We start from the raw sequence: 14,341 nt of genomic DNA, 5'->3' as shown, positions 1-14,341 counted from the left end.
ATAGATAACAATGAGGCCCTAGTTACCATATAGAAACCACAATGCTGGCAAAGCCTATATATGAAACCATATGAGGGCTAAAGATATATTTTATATTCTAAAGATTCTTACATGTTACATAGCTTTGAAAAGCAACCAGACTGAACTTGCAACAAAAAAACTCCAGCTATTTTAAATGTTTTATTCAGAATATATTGCTAAGAGCTAAATAATATCTCATTAAATTATATTCATTATTCAACTTGCTTTGCTGCTAATTACTAAAGTTTTATTTCTTAACAAATTGCATGTTGATTTTCTCTTTGACTAATTTTGAAAAACAATTCATTTCATTCCCCTTTTAATTTGTGGACAATGTAATCCTATCTATGCTGCTTATTAGTAAATTGCACTGATTTTAGACTTCTTAAAATTAGAAAATTAACCTTAATATAGTTATTTGGAAGTAAATCAGGAGTGGTATTTACTTACCTTCGCTACCGGTTCGCAAATGTGAGCGTGCGCGCTATGCTCACACCACCTCCACACATGCGCAGAGGGTCAAAAATGGGACGTGATGATGTCCAGGCAGGTGGGCAGAACCTCCCACCGCCAGTGCTACTGGATCGCGCGATCCGGATAGAGCTGGCTGAATTTCACCACTGAAGTAAGTCCCATGGAACTCAGCTGCCCTGAACTGAAAGACTCTAAAATATCCAACTAGATTTCTATATGTATTTACCTATCTTGCTCTTAAGCATACTATGTTAGGTTGCAAAAATTTACATGAGCATGCAATGAGCATTCCTATTAGTTTTTTATGCCCCTTTTTATGATTGAGTTGCAGAAATTTAATAATTAGCATCAGGTTATTTTCTAATCCAGTTTTAATATATTGCATATATTGTATATTTTGTGACATGATATATGTCCAACCTAAAGCTGCGGATTGCATTACTCATTTTCTTAGCAGTTCCTTATGTTCTTAATTGTTCAATGGTCTAGTACTATATTAACAACAGAGGTAGGCAGTACTACCTGCAGATGTATGTCAATAGTTGGATATATCAAATTAGATTTGCTTTGGTCAAAAGTTCTATACTATGAAATAAAAATATGATTATTTATAATTGGATTGTCATTTTCCATAAAGAGATTTGAAAAGTTCAATTATATTTTTCAATATAAAACTTATTCTTAAAGCCATTCTGTTGATTCATGCAGTTTCCATCCTTGTGATAGTCCAGAAATGAAAAAAACATGTGGTTGTTCTCCCAGGCCTTGTGATTGAGGTAGTCGTAGTGTCCCCTTTAGTTTACTTTCGCTCCTCCATGTTCTCATTTTTAAGCTGCCCAGAATCACCAAGCATTTATGTAGCTCCAAAATTGGAAAATATAAAACAAATACGGTAATAAATTCCAATCATTCCTTTCTCTTGATGCAGCCCAAAGATGTGGAAGTTCTGTCCTGCTAGCTTGCTTCACTCTCCAATGAAAGCCTGTTCCCTTCAACTTTTAACTAGGAAAAATATTAGTCCAGGTAACTGATCTTGAAGCAATTCTTACAGAGTGTTTTGCCTGCTTTGCATTTTCCCCAAGTGAAGCATGGTCTCTGAAAAATGCTCCCTATAGTATTTCAAACTACTTCATTTCATGAATGCAATTTTTCATCTTAAAAGATACAAATTCGTTATGTCAGTTATGTACTTTATTTATCAAAATATTGTTTAAGCTATTACAGAAATCAATATAATTTAGCACATAAATAGCACATCATAAACATCCAAATAGCTTGTAAAATCACAATTCACATCTAACTAAAACATTGTATGGCATAGCTAATTTCTGTGCAAGTTAAAAATTATACCAAATGTCTATTGCAGTGGGCTCTTTGACATGATAAACATGGCCTACTAAGACATGCAAGATGCCTATGAATGTTATGGGAATATAAGTATGCAAAATAGAACAGTTTGTTTTAGAAATGTTCAATCTCCCTACCCTAAAGGGGTTGATTCAAATGGTTTGTGTCTTTTCAGAAGTGTATCATCCAGAATACCATACTTTGAGATGTTACAGTTCCGGTAAAAACCTCCCTGCAATGTGTGGATCAGCCTATTCAAGAAGAAAACAAATTCCAGAGAAAACTGAATATTTTGCAATTTTTTTAAAAAATCACCCATTTTGCTTAAAGCAAAACAGTCCAACTTGGTCCTTGTACATCTGTCATCTTCTTCTATTATCTGTCTGGAAAAATAACTTTAGTTCCATTTTTTTCTTAACCCTTATTCTCTTTCTCAATATTTCGTTATATAAAACAGGTTTATAAAGTCAAATTTCAAGCTATGGTTTGAAAGTTATTTTGTACACAAGAGTTAGGGTAAACCATGATCTATGACAATACAACATAATGATAAAAAATAATGGAGGGGAAGAAAAGTGATAAAAGTAGTCTTCCCAGCCGCAGGGAAAAAAGTTTAAAAGAACAAGAAGTGTACTACCTTAAGTTTTACAGCATTTTTTCTTTCTTTCTTATGACTATTAAATTTAAACCTAATTTTAGTTCAGGAAGAGACATGGCCAGTGTGAAACTCTGAATGTAAGACACTATACAAAGCTTTTCAGAAATAATTTTTGTTAAGATACCATATGCTTTCCCCTAAGTTCTAATTAAAAATCAAGCAAAAATATACCAAAGGTTTTTGAATAGTATACAATTACTTCATTGTTTTATTTGACCACAGCTGAATCTCTGGTCACATTATGGCCATTATAAACTATTAGCAAAAATATTATTTTATTTTTAAAGGCTTTTATAAAAACCAACACAAGAAAACACACAGGCCTAAAGTTTTTGTCTCCAAGGCCTTCAGTATCTATAAATTATCTTTAATATTTCCATTAGCATATTAGCTTTTCATGTCTTCATTATTTGGATCTGATCTAGATAAAAACAAATAAAAATTCATATTAAAATGCAGTTTTCTTATAGGATACCATCAAAAAATTTCCACCACTGTTACCATTCAGAAACATTTTAAACTACTAAGGAGTAATGTACAAATATGTTTATAGATTTTCTGGTTCCTGCACAGAAATGTCCAGCAGCCTACTTTTTGATGGACAGTTCTGGGAAACTATTTCAAAATTCTAAATATTTACTAAAGTTTTCAGTTTCCATATAATAAATATTGTAGTTATTTATGAGGTTTGTCTGCATCTCAATCTTCAATCTTTGCTGACATCTAGTGGTGTTTTTTTACGTAAGATTCTTGACTGGAAAGTTTTAGAATAAAGTGTTAATAAAAAACTGTTAGTTTTTATTTATTTATTTTGTCAAGTACGTATTAGATAATGTATATCCATATAAGCATGAACTGAATACATAAAATGAATACAAATAAAGAGAACATTAGGACAAGGATGGTAGGCACGCTGGTGCTCTTATGCATGTCCCTTACAGACCTCTTAGGAATGGGGTGAAGTCAACAGTAGACAGACTTAGGTTACAATTTTGGGGGTTTTGGGATAAAACCCAATAGTTGCTGTCCAATTAATTCTTCTTCAAAAAGTGTATATTTTTATTGCCAAAACTAAAGTCCATTTTTAATACCTTATTCTGTCAAATCTTTTAACAGTGATATAAAGGAGCCTAATGATCTTTTAATGTAGATTTATTTGCTATATTCTGCTTGCTGTAGCAAAATAACTTGAGGTCCAGCGTCTCTTCCTACTTTTGAGGAAAATGCCTCTAGCTGCTCTTTTGTTATGGCAGCTCAAGCAACACTGTTGCTTTGTAGGTCATATTAAAGCAAGTAAACTTCAGGTAAGGTAGGAGTAGCAAAATTATCTTCTCTGAATTGCTTAAGCAAATGTCTTATGAGGATTAATGGAATGACTAGCCTTGTTAGTGATGTTACATGAAATAATTCACATACAGCATATTTGTAATGTGAGTATGAACCATCATCTTGGAATGAAGTTCTATAAACGGCTTCTGTTCAGTATTTGTTGTTCCCTTCCCTTTTAACTGCTTTTGGTTTTTATATATTTTTAAATGATTTTGATTTTTATATTGTTTTTTAGTGTGTTACATTCTGCAACCCATTTTAAGATGCTTTTACATAGGAAACAGTAAAAGTACATCTTAAAAATTTTGATAATAGTAAGAACCGTGTGTGTGTATACACACACACATATATAATTTCAGCTGCTTTAAACAAAAGCTATCATTTGGATCAAATTTAGACCAGAAATTAGAACTGTTATTCTTCTTTTTATTGTATTATTTACAATGAATTTAAAAAGGAAATGAATATTTTTATAATATTATTTGGACTTTAATCACAGGAATAAAAGTATTGCTGACATAGTAATCAAAATTGAATTTTTAAAATGGAGATAACCTTGTTTGAATGACAATGTCTCATTGAAAGAAGTATCCAAATAATTGTAAGGATACTTACTGTGTAATTTGATCTGACAGCAGAAATAGGCAGGAAAAAACAAAATGAAATGATGGAAAAATATTTTTTTTAAAAAAGGAGGGCTTGTGGAAAAAAAAACAAGGAAGGCAAAATTAAGACATACCTTGTAGCCAGTCCACACCTTCTTGCAATCCTTCTCCTTTAAGAGCATCACTAGCACTGAAACAACACATTCTTGTAAGTGATATAATCAATTGAAGAAATATTTTTTAAATTAATCAGCTTCAAGTGAGTCACACATACACAACGGTCTTTAGTTATAAAATCTAGTTTCAAACATAGATGGTACCAAGTGTGAAGTTACTTCCTGCTTCCTGATCTACTGAAGAAGTTAACACACTGGATTTTCTCTACATGCCCACACTGGTGCATGGCAAGTTATCTGCCCTACTGTACTTTATATCTTAACAGCACTTTAAAAAAAAAGTCCAAGAAATTGGCATCAAAGAGCCAGCTGGCAGTATCCGCTTTTATTTCCAAGAATGCTTCTAGTCCCCAAACAAATCCCCTAAATTTGGGGGCAGTTGTAACCCACTGCTTTGTAATTGTGTATATCTTCCCAGAAAAATGGCAATGATAAAGCAGAGGATTAAAAGTGTTCTATAGTTTTCAGTATTCATGCTGCTTCTTGCTGGGAAATCCTTGTGAGGTCCAGCAGCTAGAATGTGTGTTTAGCTGTGACAAAGTCATGTTGCCCGGGTGCACCACGAGGAGGCTAATCTACATTGCAACCCAGGACACTGCTGCCTAATGGTTAAACAATCCAGATATCCGGCCATAGGTTTAGTAATCCCAGTAACTGCTCATAATTTAATTTTATTCATAATTTTATTCATTATTCGTGCTGTGTGTTTTTAAAATGCTGTGATGCTTTATATTTTAATACACATTATATGTTGTTTTTGTGAATTTTTATGCATTAATGCTGTATTCTGTTATGTCATATGAAATAAATAAATAAAATTCTATAGTTAAATGTAAGCCACAATGAAACTATTTGAATGTGGAGACATACAAATTGAACCCAAAAATATAAATAGAAGGTTCTCTTCCCCCCCCTATTTATATGTATATGTAATATATATTTAAAAATACAAATATACCTGCATACATACATACATTGGGTATTTGATCATGTATGCATGGAAGAAACCAACTCTCTTCCTCATTTTGCACAAAACCCTGTATTCAGTGAAATTTTGCATATTCATCATTAGTGAAAGTAATATTTTCCAAAAAAGAATTATGGAAAGTAAACAGATTTATTGGATAGCATACTATTAACTAGTATGCACAAGAAAACTAAAGAACAATGGAATAAAATTAATTTGCTTTCATAAGCTTATTTACATTATCAAACATCAGAACATTCAAAATCCAAATACAAAATATAATTGTGTATTTAATTCATATTAAATATTATTTTAGTTATAGTTATAAAATTAGAATTTTACCAGATCTGCCATGGCTTGTCTTTGATGTTCTCTAATGTCAGTAAATGAGAGACTTTAACAGAGGATACAGCATCTCTAAGATCCATCTTGTTTGCAAAGAACAAAATTGGTATTCGGCGGTGTTTAAGATCTAGAACATAATCATTTGTTAAATTGTCACCATATATATGAAAACTGTTTTAGATAGAAACGGGAAACATACATTGTTTATCTTCCTTAAAGATTACAACCCTCAAGATGAAAGCTCTAAGAATGTTTATTTCTGAAGAAATCTCTAAATAATCTTGCATACTCACATGTTTAAGCACAAAAACTGTTGCAAATGAAAACACATTTCAAAATGCCCCAACATATCCTGTTGTTCAAGTAAAAACATTTTAAAACTCTTCTTTCAAAACAAAGCCCCAAAATATATGAAATTAATGTACTTTTTTCTAATTAACAAAAAAGCTGCACACATAAACCAGAGTAAATTTATTAGACAATATGGGAAAAGCAATGATTAATTGCTTAAAAAAGAAATGTTAAATCAGACTGGGAGGATGCAAACTGTGTGGCTTGTTTACATTATGATTTATGTTAAGCTAATGAAATAGGTACAGCAGTTAGCCTTAGAATGGACAATTAAGATACTGAAGTAGTGGACAGCCTGTGCCTTTCAGGATCAACTATCAACATTAAAGGAACCAGCTGTCAAGAAATACATTGCAAACTAGCAGTAGATTGGGTAGCAAAGGCATCCTAGAAGAGATACCCAGATGTTGCAATTTACAAAGATCAGAATTGTGCAGGCAATAGTTTTCCTGTGATCCTCTATGGAAATGAAACTTAAGCTCTGAAGTAACAGGACAGAAAGTTTAGATGCTTTTGAACTTTGGTCTTGAAGTAGAGTCATGAGAATACCATACAAAACAGAGAAACAAAGAAAAGTCTAAATAAATCCAGATTCTCATTTGAAGTACAAATGACAAGCTCAAATTATCATGTATAGATACCCTAGGGCCGTGATGGCGAACCTATGGCACTTCTAGAGAGGCTCTGGAGGCTGGGGACAGCAAAAAATGTCACTTCCTGTCCCACCGGGAGTTAGGAAATGGGCCCTTTCAGGCCTCCGGAGGGCCTCCAAGGGAGTGGGAAAGGCTGTTTTCGCCCTTCCCAGATGCATAGAGAGGATCTGGAGCCAGGTAAGAAAGAAAAATGGGCCTACCAGGCCATCGCGTGCCAGGAGCGGGGGGGGGGAGGGGGGTTGCGCGTGCATGTGCAGGGGGTGCACATAGAATTATGGATGTGGGCACGCGCACGTGCGAACCTCCCCCCCCCAGCATGCGATAGCAAAAAGATTAGCCATCACTGCCTTAGGGAAAAACCTAGTTCTATTAAGTAAATCTACAATGCTAGGAAATGTGTAAGGAAAGAGAGAACAACCTCTCCTCTCATCTATCAACCTATCAAGGGGGATAGGTTCTATTATAGTGCTGACTGGCACAATGTTAAAAGACCTAAAGGACCAAGAACATACTCAATTAAAAAAATGTCCAATTCTAGAGGTTTTTACTGCAAATTAAACTCAATTTCTTATTTAACAAAAATATTTATTTAATGTTTAAAAAAATGTCAGTAATTTTAATATTGAATTTAATACATTTCATAGTTATAATGATGAAAAATATACCAATAATGCACATATTTTAATCACTAAATAAATAAATAAATAAATATGTAATTTAGAATTATTTCAAAAGCGATTGATTTATTCTGAAAAAGATTCCCTACCTGGATGAGTCAAGAGAGTATCAAGTTCTTCCTTGGCCACAACCATTCTTAGTACGTCACTGCTATCAATGACAAAAATAATGGCCTGACAATCTCTGTATAATATAAAAACAAAAGACACGAATTACATGTATGAAAAATCTGAATAGTAAAGTGGTAAGAAGCCATGAGGCAAAAAAGTGTTATAGGCTATGCCTCAGAATTACACAGAAAAGCAGCATACTGGTACGTGTTCTTTAATTGCCCTTATTTGGGTCATCCTGCTAATAGGAACAACTAAATAAAACAAGACACCTCTGCAAATTGTTTAGGATCATCAGCAACCCTGGTTTCTTTCTTTCTTTAAAGACCAGAACCAAAGGCCATGATTTATTCTTACTTTTTGATTCTGGTTTATTAGGAAAGAACAAGTCAGAATTCCTAGTTTTCACGTAATTCTGAAAAAGGATTGTTTAGTTGTTCCTTCTAGCAGTGTGCATTAGCAAGCATTTTATTCCAAGGAATACAGTAATCCAAATACAGTTAAGGATTTGGAAGAAAAAAAAATCCTATTTACATTAAAATTTAGGTTTTTGTAAACAATGATAATAATAATCAATCTATATTAATACAAGTTGATTTTTAAAATAATGTTTAACTAAATGATTCTATCTGGCAAATTTGTTCCATGATACCTCTTTGTCATCCATTCATGCACCAGGCTGCATTAAACAATTCATGCAATTACGAATAGTTGGAAAAAGTGGGAAATGTACTAAGTCTGAGAAACCTCAGTTGAAAGTGCTCTAGTGCAATAGACGATATTTAAAAACTCAAAAACTAGCTTGAATGCAAAATTGCAATATATACTGTAATACAGCAGTTGTAGAACAGCATTTTTACATTCCCACTCTGCAGCAGCCCTCTCTGCCCCCAAGCAGTAGGAAACAGTCATGTTCATGTGAAGTGCTGCAAAAATGTAACAGGAGCTATTCGTAAAAATGAGATAGGCATTTATCTCACTGAAATTCTGTTTGCAGAAATTTAAATCCAAGCTATTAGGGCCTTTAAAAGGTAATATGGTAATTTGCTAAATCAGAATGCTTAACTACTATAAAGTAAGTTTAAAAGACAGTCCTGTACTTACATACATCTATAGAGCTCAGTGTAATTTACTCTCAGTAAGTATGCAAGTATAGCCTCAATATACTTTAAAAACAAAAATAGCAACTTTGTTTGAAGTTGCAAAGTGGTGAGGCTTTAAATTTTCTCTATTTGAAATCTTTCAAAACAAACAAACAAACAAACAAACAGTAATAAAAGCTTAGATGCTTGTTGCAATGTGGCGACGCTTTACAATTCTATTTGGAAAATAAATAAATAATTAAAATGTAATAGAAGCTTAGATGCTTAATGTAGCAGCTTTTTATCTATTTTTTGCACAATTAATTAAGCAGTAAATGCTAGTGTTTTCAAGATATAAAATGTTTAAATACTGGAGAAAGGAGACATAACTCAATCCATATAAATTCATAATCCATAAATCATTTTATATTATTTCCTATAACTATTCAAGGAAAGAATTTTAATTTGTTATATAAAAATAATTCCATAGGCACTCATACATTCTTAATAGAAGGACCAATATTTTGTAACCTAATTTGTCCATTAATTTATTATATATATTCAACAATTAAGCAGCTGTAAATGTATTAAGTATAAATTCCAGGCTATGCAATCTATAGCCCACCATAACTTAATGGGTTGCAATTTCTATAAGTTGCTTTACAAGTAGCCCTTATCTTACAATAACAATTGGGTTTAGAATTTTGGTTGCTATGTGATGTGGTCATAAAGCATGACAGCATCACTTAGTGATGGCAATCTTTGCAGTCCAATTGCTTTGGTTAAGTGAATCCCAAAGTCAGTGAAGAAGAAATTTACAAGTCCCAGGCGAGCAGGCAGGTAAATGGCTGCTGCCAATGAGGGAAGAAATAAGTGGATGCATGGGGCTGGATTGGGGAGGATGTGTCAGGCTCATGAGAGGAAGGAGGACACAGTGTGTGAGAAAAGCATCACACAGATTGGGAAGGTTGCACACACTGCACAAGGATGTGTGAGGGGTGCCATGCGGATTGGGGAGGATGCATGGAGGTATGGCATAAATCTGGAAAGGTATGCAAGAGTGCACTGACTTTCTGGAAAAACCAGCAAGGAAGATTGCAAATGGCAATCACATGATGGCAGGTGTTTGGCAGCCAGTTGTTAGCGTGAATGAGTTACCAAATGCTCAGATCGTGATCATTTCACCATGAGGGCAGTGCAATGGCCATAACTTTGGCGATCAGTCATGAGTCCTTTTGTTCAGTATTGTAATTGATGAATGAATGGTTATAAATCAAGGACTACTTGTACTAACCAAGACTGCTAGAAAATAGGAATTTAATTTGGGCATTTTAAAGGATGATGACTTTAAAAGGTATTAAAACTAACTAAAAGTTAGTATTTGCTGCTGTAGCTGTAGCAATAATTTTCACAGGAATAGATAATTAATTTCCTTTCATATATTACCTAATTATTCCCAGTTTTGAGGTTTTTATATACATTATATATATTTATATTATTCCAATTCATCATTCCTTCCCTTTTGTTCATGCTTGAGAATACTGCAGACAAGTCTAAGAGAAACTTAATTATAATTTTACTCTGCGAACTATTTTAACTAAATATGTTCATAAATTTACTAGAGGAATACATAACTAAGACTTACTGTTAAAAATGGACTTACTTATAATAATGTTCCCAGAGATTTCTGTATCTACCTTGACCTGACATATCAAACACAGTGAATGATAAACTGTAAAGAAACAATAAAACAGGGCATTAGATCTGTGACACATTCTGGATTGCAATCTTGTATAAATTATATTATGCCAATTCAGTGTAATAACAACTTTTTGACTGGTACACATTTTTTAAAATTGATATTTAATTTAATATGATGTGTGAGTTTTATTGACAAGTGTCAAACTAAATTAAAAACATAGTTTTATACAAAGAAATAATCCATATTAAACAAAGAGGAACTTAATTGGTTCTTCACACTGTTGTCTTACTCAGTGCTGTGCACTTCTAAATATAAAGAAAACTACTTCCCATCGTTCTCTTTTATTCTGCTCCATACTTCCAAAATTTGCCCTGAAGAATATCTACCTCTGTAATCTTGTTAAACTGCATGATAATTTTATACAACACCTTAACTATTAAAAGCTAATCAGTAGCTTTAACAGTCAATCATCATATGGTCAGGAAGATGAGCCCAACTGTAAAGTATTTTTTCGGATTTACTGGTCATGTCCATAACATAAGAGATGGGTGTGTTTTTCTTACAAGAAAGTTAACCTCCATTTACCCAATATCTCCTATTAAACTATAAGAATAGTGCTAAAATGGAAGGAGCAAGGTGGGTCTGCCTAAGAACCTCTAATTCTAAACAAAATAACCACATGATTTCTCTCCAACTAGTTTCTCTAAAGTGTCTCAACATGTCTTGAATGCAAGATCTTATTCAAAAAGCAAGTAACTAGTTTAGATAGATACTGTAGCTGTGCTGATTTTATCTGAAAATGTGTATACAAGGTTGTCTTCCATTTTTCCAATAAACATTTCTTCCTAGAGATTTGGGTTCATTAAAAAGAAAGTTTCTCATTAAAACTTTCTTCACATGTGAGATGCACAATTCAGATTTACCTTATGTGTTTCAGGACATGACATTTTCAGAATGAAAAAATGACACTTTAAATGTTATATCTGAAACATTTTCTTTAATGATTTAATGCATAATTAAATAAAAAGCTATAAAAATATTGGAATAAAAGCGTACTACCTTGATGTTCTGAATTTCTCTATACTGAATCCTATTGTAGGAACAATATCTTGAGCTTGAGCCTGTGCAAAAGAAAAATTGAGTTAAAAACAAATTGTTATTTTAATATTTAAAATCAGTGATATATATTATCTCTTAATTGAAATAGTGTATTGAAGTCATAATAAAATATTATCAAACTGTATAACAAGCAATGATACTAACACTTATAAAAGAATACATATGTTTTTGAATAAAAAAGATATATTTATCTTTTAAGTTTGCCCCTAATTTTTTACTCAGCATAATGGTGGCTCTGCAGGCTTTTTTATTTGCTTTTATTCAATCCAATTGTATATAAACCACCTTACATTTAATTTTACTTCATTTATTAGTACTCAACAATGGGATGCAGTTATTCTTGTTGTCTTATAATGTGAGTTGTTCAGGTGCTATATTAATTTGGATGAGCCTCTTGTTGGCTATGTCATATCTCTGTGCTGTTTGTTTCCATCTTTTTTCATTATTGTATATTGCTTTTTTTAATCGTGTTTTATTACAAGCTGTCAACAATTGGTCTAAAGTTAGGAAAACAAATAAATAAATACATTTATTTGAAGCCTAAATATTTGTCTACAACTTCTGTAGCAGGTATTCATCAGGATTGACACTGTTGTTTGTTTTAGGATAATTCAATTACAACATTCACTTTTGAAAAAAAATAAGTATGTAGTTCATCAAAGAAATAAAGAATATAAGCACTGAATTTGTCTCACTCACTTATCTAAATGTTAGTCATCAACATTGTGGATGTGGATCCAATATTTAATGTACTCTTTCTGTGTTCCTCACAAAACTATAGGGATTAATCATTAGTGTTTGTTTATGCAATCTAAATATATTGTGGAATCTCCTAACTTTTGAGAAAAACATAGAGAATGAGTGATGTACCAATTGAGAAAGATAAAAATATTTATAATCTGTCAAGCATAAGTATTTCATCTTCTTAACTGGAAGATGATTTACTGGTAAGAAACAATGAAATGTTTAAGAACCAGAGTAAATCTTAACTTATTTTGTATTTTGCATTTAAATACAGTACACATATACTTTGTTTTTGCTAAAATTGTTTCTTTAACAAATCAATCATTATTTATAATACTATTACTCATCTGAATGCTTTCATGACTTAAATATTCTTTTTCAGAGATATAATCAAACAAGTCATTGCCCATTTAAATCCAAAAAATGTAAGGAGCCTGGATAGCTCAACAGACTAAAAGCCTGTTATTAACATTCAGCTGTCTGCAATTATTGCATGTTCGAATCTCCCCAGGCTCAAGGTTGACTCAGCCTTCCATCCTTTCTAAGGTAGGTAAATTGAGGACCCAGTTGTGGGGACAATAAGCTGACTTTGTATAAAATATACAAAAGTATGAAGGCTATTGCTTAACGCATTGTAAGCCGCCCTGAGTCTCCGGAGAAGGGCGGCATGTAAATCTAATAAAAATAATAAAATAAAATAAAATAAAATAATTATAGGGGTGACTTATTTATTGTATTTTAAGCTACAGAAAAATAAAATGCTCTTGATTAATTACATAGAAGACCAAAAGCATAAAATTCCACAGCAATCAGTATGTGAAACTGAATATAAATTGTACAAATATAGTCACTTTAACCCGGGGCATTACAATTCTTTAAAAAATATAGGACTGAAATCCTAGATTGTCTTAGAAAATAAGACTATCTTTGCATGAAGTCAAATAAGATATTAAGGTGGTATTGAATGTCCATAAAGGCAAAAGAAGCTTACCAGCACATATTATTACATTACATATACACATACTAAATTTTCATTGGGATTTCATTCTACCCAATAATTACGGATAATAAAACTGCAGATAATGAGGCCTGGAGTCTATAGGGATTAGGAAAGACCAGTGACTGATTGGAGGCTTGGAGGGTATATTGTGAAAAAAAATCAGGGATGAATGACCTGGTGAGAAAGAAAACAGCACTGCAAAGACTGGCAACTGTGCATGGGAAGAAAAGGTGAGAGCGCTGCTGCGGGATGAGTGGCAAGTACCGAAAAGATATAGGAAAATATAGACTGAGCAGATTGGTAAAACTGGCAGCAAACTGCTGGGAAAATGTATTTGAGGACTAATGAATATACAAAATGGCAGATAAGAATCACATCTTCAAACCCACAAATATGCCGAAATCTTTACTCTAATTATTTCTGGTCCATATATATATAAATTGCAAATACATAAAACTGCCTGTAGGTAGTCCTCGACTTACAACTTCATTTAGTGTCTGTTCGAAGTTACAATGGCATTGAAAAAATGATCATTGCAGCATCCCATGGTCACAGATTTATACTCAGATGCTTGACAATTGGTTCATATTTATGATGGTTGCAGTGTCCAGGGGTCATGTAATTAACTATCTTGTGTGACTTTCTGACAAGCAAATTCAATGGGGAAGCCAGATTCACTTACTAATTTAACAACTCCAGTGATTTATTTAACAAATGTGACAAGAAAAATTGTAAAATGGGCAAAACAAACTTAATAAATTTCTTACCTATAAACATAAATTCTGGGCTAAATTGTGGCTGTTAGTCAATGACCACCTGTAGAATTAGGGCTCCAATGTATATACAGTAAATAGCATTAACTTGCTTTACTATGTAATCCTAGTTTAAAAGTCATAAAACTGCTAATGGTCCTCAGCAAAATTGACAAACGTATTAGTTCTTAATTGCTTCATTGTTAATATTGGTTATTTCTTCTTTAG

The 14,341-nt window shown here is 32.7% G+C and overlaps 1 protein-coding gene and 1 long non-coding RNA gene across 7 annotated transcripts in view; one reads left to right on the top strand and one right to left on the bottom strand.

The window, feature by feature from the left end:
- Window positions 1–1,668: 1,668 nt before the first annotated feature.
- The window catches only part of ARL6 (ARF like GTPase 6), a 14,534-nt gene continuing 1,861 nt past the window's right edge, over window positions 1,669–14,341 (bottom strand). For 3 of the 6 annotated variants that reach the window (XM_087894958.1, XM_034413724.3, XM_087894957.1), the window contains exons 3-8: window positions 11,558–11,619; window positions 10,460–10,528; window positions 7,693–7,787; window positions 5,920–6,049; window positions 4,569–4,624; window positions 1,669–2,921 (exon numbers count right to left, since the gene is read on the bottom strand). In XM_087894958.1, the coding sequence (XP_087751084.1) occupies window positions 2,896–2,921; window positions 4,569–4,624; window positions 5,920–6,049; window positions 7,693–7,787; window positions 10,460–10,528; window positions 11,558–11,619 (438 nt within the window). In that variant the 3' untranslated portion in view covers window positions 1,669–2,895. Of the gene's footprint in view, window positions 2,922–4,568; window positions 4,625–5,919; window positions 6,050–7,692; window positions 7,788–10,459; window positions 10,529–11,554; window positions 11,620–14,341 lie in introns of all 6 variants that reach the window. The other 3 variants (XM_087894956.1, XM_034413696.3, XM_034413705.3) reach the window with 1 other exon arrangement.
- LOC117663486 (uncharacterized) overlaps window positions 9,568–14,341 on the top strand; it is a 21,123-nt gene continuing 16,349 nt past the window's right edge. Inside the window, exon 1 of the long non-coding RNA XR_004590719.3 lies at window positions 9,568–9,636. This is a non-coding gene — a long non-coding RNA (uncharacterized LOC117663486). The remainder of the gene's footprint in view (window positions 9,637–14,341) is intronic.

This window comes from Pantherophis guttatus, chromosome 5 (genome assembly GCF_059756535.1).
Source record: "Pantherophis guttatus breed Tessera chromosome 5, ASM5975653v1, whole genome shotgun sequence".
NCBI lineage: Eukaryota > Metazoa > Chordata > Lepidosauria > Squamata > Colubridae > Pantherophis > Pantherophis guttatus.
Note: the sequence above shows the minus strand (reverse complement) of the source record. Positions and strands in the feature narration are given on the sequence as shown.